The sequence below is a fragment of the Ammospiza nelsoni genome, chromosome 14 (genome assembly GCF_027579445.1).
Source record: "Ammospiza nelsoni isolate bAmmNel1 chromosome 14, bAmmNel1.pri, whole genome shotgun sequence".
NCBI classification, from domain to species: Eukaryota; Metazoa; Chordata; class Aves; order Passeriformes; family Passerellidae; genus Ammospiza; species Ammospiza nelsoni.
In genome coordinates, this window is record NC_080646.1 from 13417530 (window position 1) to 13433053 (window position 15524).

A 15524-nucleotide genomic window follows, 5' to 3' on the forward strand; every position below is an offset into this window, starting at 1 on the left:
TGAAAATATTACATCTAGTATAGAAAGAGAAAGTTTTAATTGAAAACAGCAAGAAGAGAACTAGTCTTAACCTATTGAAAGTTAAAACATTTGAGTATCTCCATCAAATATTATTACTATTTTCATCCCCTTATGAGAAAGTCTAGACCTCAAATATAATTTTGGGTAATAATTGGAATCATACTTTGCAATAGACATTTGCAATATATGGCTTAATGGTAGATTGAGATGTTTGTGTGTCTGACATACAAAACACAATCAGTGCTGTTATGGTTTGTGCTGTAGGTTTTTTTGTAATTGATTTCAGATGTTGAATCTTATCTGAAGGAATATCATTACTCTGAAACAAAATTGGATAAAGAAGCTATAAAAGATAGAAACTCATACCTTGAGTACCTAGTATAACAATCTACAGTGTGATTTTTTTTTTTTGTCAAATCATTTATTTGATCAACATCATAGCAGATGGTAACCCTATAAAGTATATTATAGTGTTTATACGAACATTAGAGCCTGTGTCTCTTGAAATAAGTTTTAAATATAGTCTTCTTTGTCTTATGCCAGCAAGAGCAACCTTCATTTCAGTTTGATTGTAAGATCCAATTTTTTTTTTTATTACATGAATGTTTGGATCTGTTTCTTCAGAATGAACACATATGTTGACATAATGAGGCAACAGGTTTCTTCAGGTTTTCTTCTAGAATAGCTTGAAATGCTCACAGCAGCATCATAAAAGTGATGTTAAGCAAAGCCGGTTTAGAATGCAATGCATAAAGCCAGAAAGCCAATGCAGAAAGCATCCTCATGGCTTGGCTGGGTCTCCCTGAGGGAGCGAGGCCACGGGGCCTTTCCCTTCCCTTCCCTGAGGGAGGGAGGGAGGCCACGGAGCCTTTCCCTGAGGGAGGACCCGCGGCCTTTCCTTGATGGAGGCCATGGAGCCTTTCCTTGATCGAAGATACGCGGCCTTTCCCTGAGGGAGGGAGGACACGCAGCCTTTCCTGCGGGCCGGCAGAGCTCGGGCTTTGGGCTGTGCTCCGCGTGCTTGGCCGGCCGAGGTCAGCAGTGTCCTGGCTGGGACGCACAGCCAGTGCTGTGGAGCTGCCCCAGGCTGCCAGCTGAACCTGCTCAAACAAACATCACACTTAGAGTTACTCCCTAATTAAACTGCAGCATATGTGCTATAGAAGTAGTCAGTTTTGATTGAGAACTATGGAATATGAGTCATTTCAATTACTTTCCGTCCTCAATGCCTACTAAAAAAAGGAAGTGAGGGTAGAATGTTGTTTTACTCCTGTCTGCACGAATGCATGTGTCTGTGTATTTGAACCTTTACAACAACACAGTTCGATTTCCACATTTTTTCTTTACCCACAGAGACTGATACTGCAGCCTTGTCCTGCACGTTTTTCAATGCTTTGCTGTCACAGCTTTCCTGTGCTCTTTAATGTCCATGATTAATTAATGATGAATTCATCCATGATGAATTAATGGATACTGGAATTGGTCACTGCATTGCCTTGTGGAAGGGGTTATACAAAGGTGATGGTCCCCTTAGTTCCTCTGTTCTCTTTTGCCTTTTCCAGGAAAACACTGGAACTCTTTTCATGACACTTTTGCCTTGAGACTTTATTGAATTTACTACCATAGATGACTCCCATGTTATTTCTTACTGAGTGTTCCCCACTTCAGGGGTTTTACATTTAAAAGTGAGTCTGATGCTCCTGGCTCAGTCATGTAGTTACTTTTGGCTTGTTCAAGTATGTATTGTTTGTTTGTGCCCATCCTGCTAGGAATGGTTTGGGTCTTTGTCCCATCCAGCATTTGGGTGGTTTTCTTCTGTCACCCATGGGAAATACATTAGTGTACAAAGCAGAACAGATTGCTTGAGCACCATGGTGACACACATGTGGTTTCCTGGTTGAGTGTTGCTGGCTACCTGGGGCAGCACTTGTTGGGTGTCTCATGTTGATGGAGACCAAGGGCAGCAGGGGTATCATTCCGAATCAAATCCAGATGTCAAGCAGCAGTAAGTTAGAGTGCTGGTGTTCTATGTGCAATACATGATTCCTTTTTTCTTGTAGCCTTCACAGAGCATTTAAAATGTGAAAGCATCTTCCTTGTCTGAAAATTTTGTGTAAGAGATAGATCTACGTGTAAGCCTGTTTGGGGCTTATAAGAATGAAAAATGCTGCATGAAAAGGAGGAAAAAGACACCTGGCAGGAAAAAGGAAGTTAGCTAGAATAGTAAACTGTACTGGACTTTTTTAGAAAAAAAGAATTCTGGGAACTAGTCAGAAATTAGTTTTCTTCCCTATCTGAAGCAGTTACATTTTGGTTTAGAACAGTTTCTTTAAACAATTTATTTGCATAATTCAAATGGTAGAATTAAAATACTTGAATTTTTAGCTGTACATGTGCTGATTAAGCAGAACCATAAGTCCTTATGTCCCACTGACTCAAATTTTCATATGAGTAGCATGTTTCAGTGATTAGCATCTGAACACTATGCATAACCATATCACATATCTCCTGAAATGGGCTGGTATAACCTACTGTATCCTAAACTTTCCCAAGGACTTGGTCTTGCAGTAAGATATTTTTCTTTTCTCACCCCACATATGTCTCTTTGGAAATGAAGGCAAAGGAAGACTTGTTATGATAATGACTGGATTACTGGCACTGTTGTTTCTGGCAGAAAAGAGCCAATTGTGCCAAAAGATTACTTTTGCCTTTGTCAGTGCCAGCCACGACTCTTTCCTCAGCTCCTGGACCAGTTACAATGAAACAACAACAATACTGTCAGCTGCAAAATGCAGTAAACTTCCCCAAAGTGCTGGCTCAAGATAGTGGTGGTTTTGCATTTTCAAAGAGCCTTCTTCAACCTTGAGGATCTTTCCTGCAGTGCACAAAGTGTCTGTCGTTTTTATTTGAGTGATTTACTGTACTTTCAGTTTAACGTTCCTTTTTGCAGGCTGTCTTTGTCAAAACATTATTTTATAGCTTCATAAAGCACATTTCTTAAGGAAATAATGATTAGAATAGTAATAATCCATAGGTAGTTATTTACAGTATGGATTTACATTTTTGACTTTGCGGTATGGCCATAAGAGAAATATGCATGAAAATTTTATAGTTGCAATATAAGGTTAGGGTTTAGAGATGATTGTATGGAGGAGCTTGCACTCTACTCTTATTTATAAATTGCGATACTTAGTTCTTATTTATAAATATTATGACATTAAAAAATTTCATAAATAGTTTATAGTATATATCACATAAAGAATTTCTGCTTTATATCAAAACTCTTTATGAGAAAAGTTTGTGTGACAGGAACGTAATGAGTTGCATTTTGTAGGCCAGAGTGCTTCGAAGCCTGCAGTTTAGGATGGACATGTTCCACATGTGACAAAAATCTCTTGTGAAGCAGATAATCAGGAACCTAATTGTTAGAATAGTAGCAGCCTTATCCTATGTGAAGGAATTTGCTATAGGAATTCGGGTGCTTTTGCAATTACCTGTTTGGGAATGTGGTTTATAGGTGGTTAGACCGGTTAAATTTGGATAGAAATTGAGCAATACATGGGGTCAATATTCTGATACAGTGTTTAAAGATCTTTTCCTTCCCTTTTCTCTTGTGAGCTGTAACCTGGATTTGCATAAAGGGAACTGATTCTAAAAGAACCGTTACAGAGTGTAAAAAATATTACAGTTTTAGTAGTGCAGAGACCATGATTCTCTGTGGGTTTTTTAAGCCATTGAAATATAACCAGTCTGTCTTGCCTTTTTTCCCCATTATGCTAAAATATCTTCTGTGTCACATAAAGGCCAAGGAGGGGAAATAATTTTGCACATTTTACAATACTTAAGCAAGACACAAGAGCAAAGAGTAGATGACAAGTATGTGTTTCACAGTATGCGCTGCAATATTTCAGTGCTTGCTTGAGATGCAGATAAAGCGGGCTGCTCAAAAAGCCATGATGCTCACATCGTTGTGCTTGTTTTGTTACTCATGCTAATTTCTTATGGATTGGGTTGGGCAGACTGCAGATTGGCAAATTTCTTGGCTTTTTATGCTCCTGTTTTCAGCAGCTGCAGGTGTCCAAATGAACAGGTTCCTCTGTAGCCAGCTTAATTAATAAGGAAGCTGTTCATCTGAAGTCTTGCTTTTAGAAACACTGCTTTAAGTATATGAAAGCAGATGTATTTACTTAGAGTGTATGGAAGCAGATGAATATTTTTTCAGGTTGCATCAGAAAACATTGTTTTTGCTATGATTTCTTACAGGTTTGTATTTGTCTTTTTATTGCTAGGTATGGATGAGCGAACAGGTGCCACATCCTGGGGAACAAGCGGTCAGCCAAGTCCTTCATATGAATCTTCAAGGGTAAGATACCCACCTAATAATTCATAATGAAAGTTCATGGGAATGTGCAGAGTAAATCAGCAGATCATTTGGCAAAGTTTTTGAAGGGAAGCTCCTTTAAATATACAGATTAGCATCTTGTAGAGACTTTATTGATATTGGGGAGCTACAGTGTCAATTTATATTTCTAAGACTAAAAAAATATATAGGCTTAGAATTCATGAGAATAAGCCATATGTATGCTTGAATGATGAGCATGTATTTTATTGAACATATAGTTAGAAATTGGAAGTGGAAGTCATGTTACTTAGGAGCAGATTTATTGGCAAAATGTAGGGAACGCTTACCTCTCTGTTAGCATTACCCAGCTATAGTGTGTGCTGTCTCATGATGTTGAAGAGAGGAGTTTCTTTTGAAGTACTTTCCTCCTGTTCTTGTTCCAGCCTCATCCATCCCACTTACTGACCTGAAGGTTCTTGCTACTATCTGATATCCTAAAATAACATGACCCTTTTCAAACTAAATGCAATGGTCAGAGCAAGCTTGACCCTAGTTACTCACCTTCCTGTTCTTCTACTCCATTTTCTTTTTATGAATATTTACTCCCTGAAAGGCCAATGAGCTAAATACCTGGACTGGATACACACAGCATGCCTGATGTTCTGATTTCAGTGCCTCTGAGTCAGAGCTGTGCTAGCACTTGTCCCTTTGCAGCTTTCTTGTGCTGTGGAATGAGGTGGGTAGGCTGCAAGACCTTGTTCAGCTTGCTGGGTGTTATTATGGCCTCTGCCTTACTCTGGAAGACAGAAGTAGGAACGTTTCTCATGAAGTCTTGATTTTTCCACTGATCATTAGTAAATAAATTATAATAAATGTGGAAGTACTTTGTGTGGAAGAAATACTTCTGTGCAACATGGAAATTCCACATTCTTTAAAACTTCCTGTGTAACCTGGGGCATGGAGCGAAACCTTCAAAGGCCTCTTTTACATTTGAAATGCAATCTTACTATGCAGCTTTATGTAACTCATATTTTTATCATGTGTTTGTTGTTTTGACACTCATTTTTTATGTTGCTGATCAATTTTAATTGATTATGAGTTAAGCTGACCTAACTGGAATTTGAGTTTGTGATTTATTGGCTGTGTGGCTGCATTAATCACAATTTTTTGTATGGTAGAGGATCAGCCAGCTAATATTTGAGTAGTGTAAAGTCAGTGTGTTAGTTGTGGGATTTTTTTGTTTGCTTGTTTTGTTTTTTTTAATGAGGCAATAAAGAATGGTAATCTGGAATGTCATTTAGGTGACAAGAGTTTTCTTTTAAAGTAAACTCAATTCCTTTTCACAGGCAAGTTTAATTCCTGTGTTCTTCCCAGAAAAGTGAACACTAGAAATACATATTCTCTGTATATAGAATTGGTAAAGATTAAGAGCCACAAATTAATTAGTCCTGTGGCTGGTATCTTCTGTAAAAAAAAAAGTAGAATACAGGAATTTCATTTCTGAATTCACTGAAAAAGCACTGGACTTTGTTTACCAGTTTAAATCAAGCTTGCATGCATAAATTTTGGCTATGATATATGGTCTTTAGTTTTTGGTTTTCTTTCAACTAATGAGGCAAATTACTGATTCAGGATTTTGAATAACGATAACTTCTGTCTACTCCTACATGTACTGCTAGAGCAGATGTCTCTGAGAAAGAGCAAAAATGAGTGTGTGGCTCTGTATTGTGAGAGTATAGATTGGTTTCTCAGAAGGCAGGGCAAATCATACACAGCCTTTTACATTTCTAGGTTATTCCTTGTGTTGATTAACACAGTTTAAGTAAGATGTAATTGTCTCACATGTTTAGCTCTTTAATCCAGCTCTTTTCTCCATTATTTCAATGTAGAATGTTTTTCTTGTCCTAATTGTTCTTACTACTTGTTTGTCTGTTTACAGGAAAATGGCAGCCTTCATGGGAAAAGCTCAGACCTCTCCACAGACATAGAAAAGGTGAAATCTCAAGAGGTACCGGTTACTCTTTTTATATTGTGTGTGATTTTCAACTTTTTGTTAAAGTCCATGTGCAGCCTACTACTGGAGTTTTCTGTTAAAGGTCACAATATTGTATTAAAATTATTAAGAATTTAAAGTGTTGGCTCATTATTGACAGGAATTTCTAAAGACACAGAGAAGCAGTTTTCAAGTGAGTAGAATTGGAATTTGGTGATAGTTTAGTGCATACCTGTTGAAGGCTAATGAAAAAAGATGATGGAATACTGGCTAAAGGATATTTTTCTTTCCCAAATCCTGCTGAAATTGAGTTTAAATGATCTGACTGTGGCCAGCAGTGGGGCATAAGGAAGGAGTATAAATATAGGGCAAATATTTTGCCACCTTTACTGTGTACTCTCCTAGCACAACCCCAGCTCTTTGCTTAGATTTCCTGCAGAGAGCCAACCTTTTGGACATGGTTCTTATAGCTGTTAGTGGGCTTGGTCTCTGCTGTTTGTGAATTTTTCTGGCTTTGGTTACAATTTTGGCAACAATTACAAGGATTTTGTGCTGAAACTTAGGGATTTTTTTGTTTTATCTGTGCTGCCCAGTGATGCAACTGATTGCCACCCTGTTCCTGCATTCCAAATGGTTACTGATACATTTCATAATTTTTACTCTTTGCCCTGCAAACACCTTGATTTTACAGGCCACTCCTATGTTCAGCCAAGCTGAAGGATTGTCATCTATTGGTTTTTGCTTGTATGGTCACAGCTCCTTACCTGTGGTTGGTTCTTGGTGCTGTTCCATGGATCTTTCTGCGTCTGCATAACTTCAGAGTTAGGGTGATTTTGACTGCATGCACTAGTCAAGAGGAGGGTGTACCATACATTTCTGCCTCACAGAATCATAGATTCATTCTTTGTTCCTTTCTTACTTGTTGCTAAGTCATGCAATTTTTGATTGCCACTGAGTTGGCATGTGATAATGTTCTAAAAACGGTATAGGAAAGTAATATTTTGTCTTACATTGCACATAGTTACCACATTGTTATGACATTAAGTTATTTTTGAGTGCGTTCATTTTGTATTTATTTACACCAGATTTTATCTCTGCTTTTATTACCAATTTCATGGAAGAATTTATTTGCAAATCTGCAGAAACTTGTAGTTAGGATTATTTAAAAAAAAAAATTGCTATGAGCAAACTTTACTGTATTTGTTTATCCACTCATTGATTTATTCATGGAATTATTGAGGAGTGTTGGTGTGGGTACAGTTTTTTGGGGAATTGGGGAAAACGTATTGGTAATTTCTTTTCACTGTGAAAACAAGATGTATGTTCCTGTGCTTGGGGTTGGGTGTTTGTCATGGGTTTTAATCTTTTCATCAATAATTAATTCAGACAAGAACCTACTCTCATATGTAATAGCAGTTTATCTTATTTTAGAAGTCTCTGGTAATACCTTATTGAAAGCTAAACCATTCTTACTTCAATAATGTCTTGAAGTAACATTAAAGGTGAGGAATTGCAGCAGGCTTGAGAAAACCTCGTATAGGAGCCTTGTCTTTTCATTACCTAATGCTAAACAGTGTTCTAACACAGAGAACAGCAGGTATTTATGTCTGAATTTGCTGTGATGGTCTTAGATTTGTGAAAAGGTACAAATTGAGACATTAGTGACTTCTGGGAGCAGAATCTCTTTCTGCATATTCTAACTGTTTTGTAGAAAAATAAATAATATGAAAAGATTCTATTGTGGGGGGTGAAGACAAAAGCAGGAAAGCTTTACTGTTTATAGGAATAATTCAGGAATGGTAGTTAGCAGTCACTGGAATTCTGTGATGTGCTGATGGCCTCCCTTACTCTTGAGTTGTTGTACTGAAGTCTATATACAATACTGTGTACCAAGTTTGTCTCTTGCAGGGCTTGTTTTTCTTCCTAGTCTCCAATCTTGTTTTTACCTTTCTGTGGCAGCAGTGCTGGGATTTCAGGGAATATCTTTGGTTGATGTATGCAAGTCTCTCCCTTATCTGATATCTGAGTGATTTAGAGCTAGAGATGTTATTGCCTGTGTTCATAATGCCTTGCACTAGAAGAGGAGCTCTTAGTGAGTTTTGCAGAGGGTGGTAAAGCTGATTTTTGCAAGTCTTGCTCTCCTGAGCTCTTTGAAGCATATTCTGAGGTACTTGACTGGAGTACTATGTCTTCTGCACAATAATATATTGCACAATAATATATTGCCCTACAGCACTTGAAAGTTTTGTCTTCCTGTAGTGAGATGATCCTGAACTTTGTAGCTTTTCTGTGGATTTGCGAGTTGTAATTTGTAATGTAGCAGCATAGTCACTTTTTTTTTTAGTAATTAAAATTTTTATTTTGGTTATAGTGGTTCTTGTGGTGTGGCTAATGATTGCTGTTGCATGAGGAATAATGCTCTGTGAGGTTTTCTTCCATTGTTTTGGTTTTATCATAACATAAAAGGAGCAATAAAAGGAGCAAGTCAGTTTTTGATCTGTTCAGATTGCAGTCTCTAAATCAAGCATATCTGAAATGTTTTTCATAAGACATTTCCCTCATGGATTTCCTTTTTATATATACACACATAATAATTGTAACTGTTAAAAAGTTAGCATAAATTAGCTGAGGCATTTTTCTTCCAAAATCTGAACTGTGGGTGTTTCAAATAATTTGCACCATGTACATTGCACCAAAAGCTGTGAGTGTACATTTTGACCTGATTTAACATGAATCTAGTTTCAGTGCTGAGGATGCAGTTTATCCTCCTGTTCCTTTACATAACTCTGTGTATTTAATTGAAGCCAGAGTGGAACTGATCAAGATAGCACTGTTAGGTTAGATTGTTTTGTAGCATCAGGCAACAGGTTCTTCCCTCTACTGTATGTAAAATACTCAGACATGAGTTGGAATCTGAAATACTTTATGCCCAAACTATACTCCCCTCACACTAGGCAGTACTTTTAATTTGCAAAGAAGTAAAAGAATAGTAATGAGATAGCAGGTTTTGAAATAGTATTTTATACCTCTTAATCTCAGGTACATAACAAGGAGGGAAGCTGTTAAATAGCAAAACCAGACAAGAGGGACACAGAAATACAGTAAGTGTTATCAAGTCTGTTGTATTTGTGTCCTTTTTGTCCTCTGATTTTTAAATTTTTTTTTTATGGGAGGGAGGTTGGTTGGTGATTCTGCTGCTGGTTATTTGGTTTTCCTGATGTATTCTACAAGGTAGATGATGATTCACTGTGGAATTAAAGCCCAAATTAAGTATTCCATATTTAGTCCTCAGGACACTTGCAAATGCAGGCTGCTTTATAATTTGATTTACGAGCAGCATTTTTCAAAGCAAGTTCTGTTTTTTAAATTCTGAATGCTTTAGTCAGGTTATCAAGTATCTCCTTTAAGCATTTCTTCTTAGTCTGTTGGCTATACTCGTATTATTTTATCTCCTGGTTTATAGCTTAGATAAGAGCTAGAAAAATCTGGTTTCCATCGTATGAATTTTTCATTTAATCTGTATTGGAAAAGTGGATCTTTTGGTTGTGGTTTTTGTTTTGTTTTTATTGCAACTACCTACCACATTGGAATTAGCATTGGAATCTGTTCACAAATTGGTTTTCCGTGTGGCCAGGGAATTGTCCTATTGCATATCATGTTGATATTTGTCTCACAGGAGTTTAGAGAGGTGGAACGGGCTATTGGGTTTAGCTGTTTAAAATCAGATTTGGCACTCAGTAACTTAACTTCTTGGAAATGGATTTAGAGCTGGAGAAAATGATGTTTATTAAAAAATAAATAACATTCAAAATAAATTTGAAAAAAGAAATAAACTGTGTTTTCAATTGTTTTCCATTCTTGCACGCACAGTTTTCATGTGTTTCAACTTGATATGGGAAAAGAAGCTAATGAATAGTTTTAGAGCTCTGTTACAAAGCATATTACTTGAGGTGACACTTGGAGGATACTTGTGAAAGCTCTTTTGACTTTTCTCAATATTATGTGAAATTTGGGGTAGTGATAGCTGCTTTTGCCCTGCCATGTTGTAGCAGGTGACCAAATAACACAAAAAGCTGCATTTCTGTATTTAGGATATTGTAGTTGAATGTTAACACTTGCTAATGGTTACAGAAAGGGAATCATAATTAAAGCTAGAAAGTGGAGCTGGAAAGCTCCTTGTTTCTGGTGTGACTGGGTGGTCTCCATCAACAAACTGCTTTTATTCCTCTGCTTAAGGAGTATTGTCCAAGCTTCTTGTGCAGCTAAGGGAGATGGGGTTGAGGTCCTGGCTGTTCCCAGGGGGCTGGGAGATGGCAGACATGGGGCCTGCAGAGGGAGATGTGTGTTTGTTTCCTGGCACATCACACAGGTCTCAGCTTGGTCCCTTAGAGTTTGGGTTGTAGTGTGCAAATGAGAGGAACGTGGATGAAACAGTGGAACGAGTGTGGGGAGACTCCCATCACCACCATCCATCTGCTCCAGACTTCTGAGAGGAGTTTGGTCATTGCTTGCAAACAGCATTGTTCCCACTGATAGTTTGCTGCAAGATTGTTCATGATTTAAATGGAGTTCTGGCCGTGACTTGTGCCAATGTGATGTTTCTTGATGTTCTCTTAAAATCAGTGAATATAGTGCAAGTGATCCTCAAGGCAAAAAGGAAGATAATATAAGAAGAATAAAAGAATATACTCTTCTCTGGATTTATTTTTAGCTTACCTTAATTTGTGCACCATTCTTCCTGATCTGTGTGTTCAGTAGACCAAGCCAGATTTTTGGCTCTCTAGCCTTTTTTCTAAGAGCTGTTGACAGATACATAGATTCAATGACTAAAAATACTCTTTTTTTTTTTTTTTTTTTTTTTTTTTTTTTTTTTTTTTAAGGTTGTGTGTTTCTGGAATTATTCAGAATCATTGAATCCATAATCTTTTAAATTCACTAGGACATGATGGTGTGGCTGTTGTACAGAGCCTCTTGTCTAACCTTCAGTCAGTGACTCAGCACCGTGTTCCTGGATGTAGTCAGTCTCTCTGGTCTGTCCGTCTGTCTCTCACCACCTCTGCATCTTGCTTTCTTTCCTCACTTCCCCCCCCCCCCCCCTTCTTGTGTTTTTTCCCTTCTTGTTTGTCTGTAGAACTTTCAGATTAGTTTGGAGAGCCAGATAATCCAAAATAAAGTGGATTTTAGCAGTAGCTTCACTCGTTCATTTACACATTAGTCATTTGGATGACTGTTGCCTGATTCATAGGTTTATTGCCAAATTTAGCTTGCAAGGGACCTCAGTGTTCCTGAGCTTTAAACAATTAATATTTGTTATTTAAAGTCAGCCAAACTATAAAACTCAAGGAATTGAAAGCAGCATTCATTAAACTTAATCTTTTGGTCTGCAGCCATGTCAAACTGTGAACCCAACCATTCATTTTAGTGGAATTTTAATGTCTTAAGTTTAAAGGCAGTAATTGAGCTATATTGTAAATTGCTAAAATGCAAATATGTGCTTAGTGATCTGGCAGCTTGGTTACGAGCCTTAGAGTTTGGTCTGTTCCCAGGGACTTGTGTAGGAGAGGGCTTGGGGCTAAGGGAGGAGAAACAAACAAAACCCCTGTTATCTCTAGTCTAGTGGACTTGAGCAAATGAAATGCTGTGGAGCAGTCAATTGTACAGGGAGGACAACTCAATGAGTGGAGTATGAACTCAATAAATGCATAGGAAAATGTGTGCCATGTAGTGCCAGTGTCTTCTCCATTTTTCACCTTTTACCCTGAAGTAGAAACAAGATGTGGTTATTTAAAAACAAAACCAAAAACCCTACAACTTGATTTAGGGTCAGGAGTACAATTTTGCTTATGGTTGGACAAACGCTGATGTGACTTCAGAAAATAATTGCTAAAGGACAATAGGTTTTTGTTTTTGAGGGGGAAGTTAATGGGAGAGGATTAATCCCACAGAAAACCAGGAACCAGTGCAATGAAAAAGGGTAGGGACAGTGAACTGGGAAAGGTTTTTGACTTGTTTTTAGGTGACTTCTGTAATTAAATTTATCCAAAATGACAGAACTTTAATGGTCATTGAAAGACATTGAATTTTAGGAGGTTAATTACCACTTGGTTTGTAAAATGGGGCATGGACTCATTGTGTCAGGCCTTCTCTCATGATTTGGTGGGGTAAACATGCCTAGTAAGCAACGTGTTTACTCTGGGTGTATGGGTTGGGGATTTTTTCCATTTTGTCTTTTGAGTCTTCTAGAGTAGTACATTATGTAAGATAATTTTCAGATGTCCTGTGTGCAAGTATTAATGATTTTGTAAATAGTGTCAGATTTTTAATTGGTTTGGCAGTGTTAGCATTCCTGTGCTTAGAAAGTCCTGTTACAGATAGAGCCTAAATCACTTGGGCAGTTGTGGTACCTTACCCAGAAGAGGTAGGAATGAATGCTACAACTGTGGGATTTTTAAATTGGTGGACTTCATTAATTGGAATGATTAGAGAGCATCACTCTAATCCAGTGAAATCCCTGAAAAACTAAGAAAGTTAGAGCCTGCAATGTTGAGAGTGTGTTCACTACTCAGTTAAATTGCAGTATTAATTAGTAATAGTCTTTAAGCTGCATTTCATCACAGGTACTATTAGTAGACAATACTTTTATTTGTAGATCTATCTGACTTGGTCTTTCTGATCACAAACAGTCAGACTGAGATCCAGGGAGAGGCCTGTGCAAAGTGAACAGTGACAACATTACAAAGCGTTGTAAGGGAACAGTTAACCCCAATTGCACTTTATTTGGGCTATAGCAGTACAGAAAGAGAAATTTTGTCTTCCTTTGGCAAACTTACAACTTGCTTTTGTAATAGCTATGTAAGAGGTTGGAACAAGCAAGACAGTTTTGAATTTACAGCTATGTCATCGAATCATATTCAAAATCAGTTTGCTTTCTGCAAGCAGAAAATTGCCCTCAGCTATCTTCAGTCCCTTCAGAGCAAAGTGCCTAAAACAGGAAATAAATTTGTCCAGTAACTCCTATTTTTTAGACTTCTTGCCAGTTATTTGCTAAACACCCCAGGTGTGCACTCTGCTGTATATTAATCCATTGATAAGTTTGCTGAGGAGGCACAGAGGCAGAAAGGAGCATGTGTATTCAGCATGGAGTGTCTCCTTCCAGCCTTGCTGTTAAACGTGCTTTGCAGGTAACAGGAGGTAGAAATGCTTCAAAGGGCTTTGGAAGCCCACCTGTGGTCCAAAGAATGACCTCACCAGCCAGAATCCGTACCATCAAACAGCTCTTCCCAAGAGGGGAGAAGAACTTTCGGCATGACTCATTAGTTCCTTTTTCTGCTTGCAGTCTGTATCAATCCAGCTATATTTAAGTGAGCTTCACTAGATTAGTCTTCAAAATTGTCAGAAACTGGGATTTCCTGCCTTTCTCAGAAAGGAAGTATGAAATTTGGCAGTATGTATTACTGAGTCCTGCTTAAAACATGGATTTGAAAAGGGGCTCTGATAGAATGTCTTGTAAATCCCTCCCTGCCATCTTCTGCTGCTTTTGCCATGAGGGATGAGTTCAGGTGCCAGCTGATTGTGTCTTCTCTTCGTTACTCAGTCACACAAGTGGGGTGTCTCTTAAAAACCACTGTCTTCATTGGTGTTCCAGACTTTTTAAGGCTTTCAACTTTGTTCTTCTTAGAGCAATAAGCAGATGTTGTTGATTTGCATTGTACATTGTTTGAGCTTTGATTGTATGACTAGAAGCTTTTCAGAAGCTATTGGAAGTTTCTAAAGTTTTATCTATGATTGGTTACAACTCCTCCCAGTAGTAGTACTTTGCTGTTTACTCTGTAGGTTAGTAATATAGATGCAAGAGCAAGGAATGGTAAGAGGGACGCAATTTTATTTGAAGAAGGGCTTAAATGTGAAGAATGTCCTGAAAAAACTCTGTAATTTAAATCACTGTCCTCAGAGCTCTTCTGATTTTTCTTCATTTGCTTTCGTGAATTGCAAAAGTTGTTAAATCAAAACTGCACGTGTTTGTGGTTATTTTGTATTCGTTTAGTGGGGGTGAGTTGTTTGTAGGAATCAGCCCAAGGTTTCTAATCCCAAGCAGGGCTCTGTGGCATGAGTTGATAATCCATAACTGAATACTGAGACTGAGTGACTGGTGCCAGGCATGCTGGCCAAGGTAAAACCTCTTTACATTGGTCCGCTCTAGCTGAAGGCATAGGTTACAATTTGCACAAGTGTGAATTCTCTAGTGGCAAATAATGAAATGCCTGATATAATTAATTTTAGGAATTGTGTTAAAATCCAAAAAAGACCAATTCTACTTAAGGGGCTTGCATATCCCTTAGTGCATTTTCACCCTGTATACCAAATGTTTGGTTTTCAATGGCTTTGGTGTTGTGAAGGATAACCCTGAGTATTTTCCAGGTAGACAAAGTAGTTGCTTTGTCTGGTAGTGTGTAAGTACAACTTGGATGCTATGGTAATTGGTTGCAAGTTCATTCTGGGAAACTGAAAGGGTATATGAAAAGAACATGATGTCAAGTACTCTTCACAGGAATTTTGATGATAGAAGGAAGAATATTTTTTGTAAACCACCCACCCAGCTTTTCAATCTCTCTATTTAGTGAAGGGGACATGCAGTATTAACGTGGGGAGGACCATTAAGAGTCCTGTGCATTAGGTAGACTGTGTTGCAGTATGTGCAACTGAATATTAAATGAGTCTTACCCATGTTACATTTTCAGTACTTAGTTACTCTGTAAATATAGATGTCTTCAAGATTGCAGTTTCTGGGTCTTGTTTGGGCACCACTTGCTGAATGTCTGAGACATGGATTTTCTTTTATCACTGATAGTATTGTTTATAGTTTCTTTCTTTTAAAAGTAAAGTATAGCTAAAATCTTAGGGAAAAAGTTTTTAAAAAACAACCATTATAAGGAGTAAAAACAGAGATGCAAATACAAACCTACCTACTTAGGAGGTTTGGTTTTGGTCCTGTATTTGCAAATTTTTGTTGTTTATTCAGCAGATTTAATTTCTTTCTTGTTTCATTTCAGCATAAAAATAAACCACATGTGGTGACCTTAGCTAGGAGCCACTCCATTTCCTCAGCAGCTGCTGTTCCACGCTGCTTGTCTGACAGACGGGGCTAGGTCACGCTTTCCAGAGGACACC

General features: G+C 37.8%; 1 protein-coding gene across 9 annotated transcripts in view; it reads left to right on the top strand.

Annotated features, from left to right (window-relative positions):
• The window catches only part of TCF12 (transcription factor 12), a 159488-nt gene that overhangs the window by 36904 nt on the left and 107060 nt on the right, over positions 1–15524 (top strand). For 7 of the 9 annotated variants that reach the window (XM_059481975.1, XM_059481974.1, XM_059481978.1 and 4 more), the window contains exons 4-5: positions 4311–4384; positions 6303–6371. In XM_059481975.1, the coding sequence (XP_059337958.1) occupies positions 4311–4384; positions 6303–6371 (143 nt within the window). Of the gene's footprint in view, positions 1–3813; positions 3898–4310; positions 4385–6302; positions 6372–15524 lie in introns of those variants that run through there. The other 2 variants (XM_059481980.1, XM_059481976.1) reach the window with 2 other exon arrangements.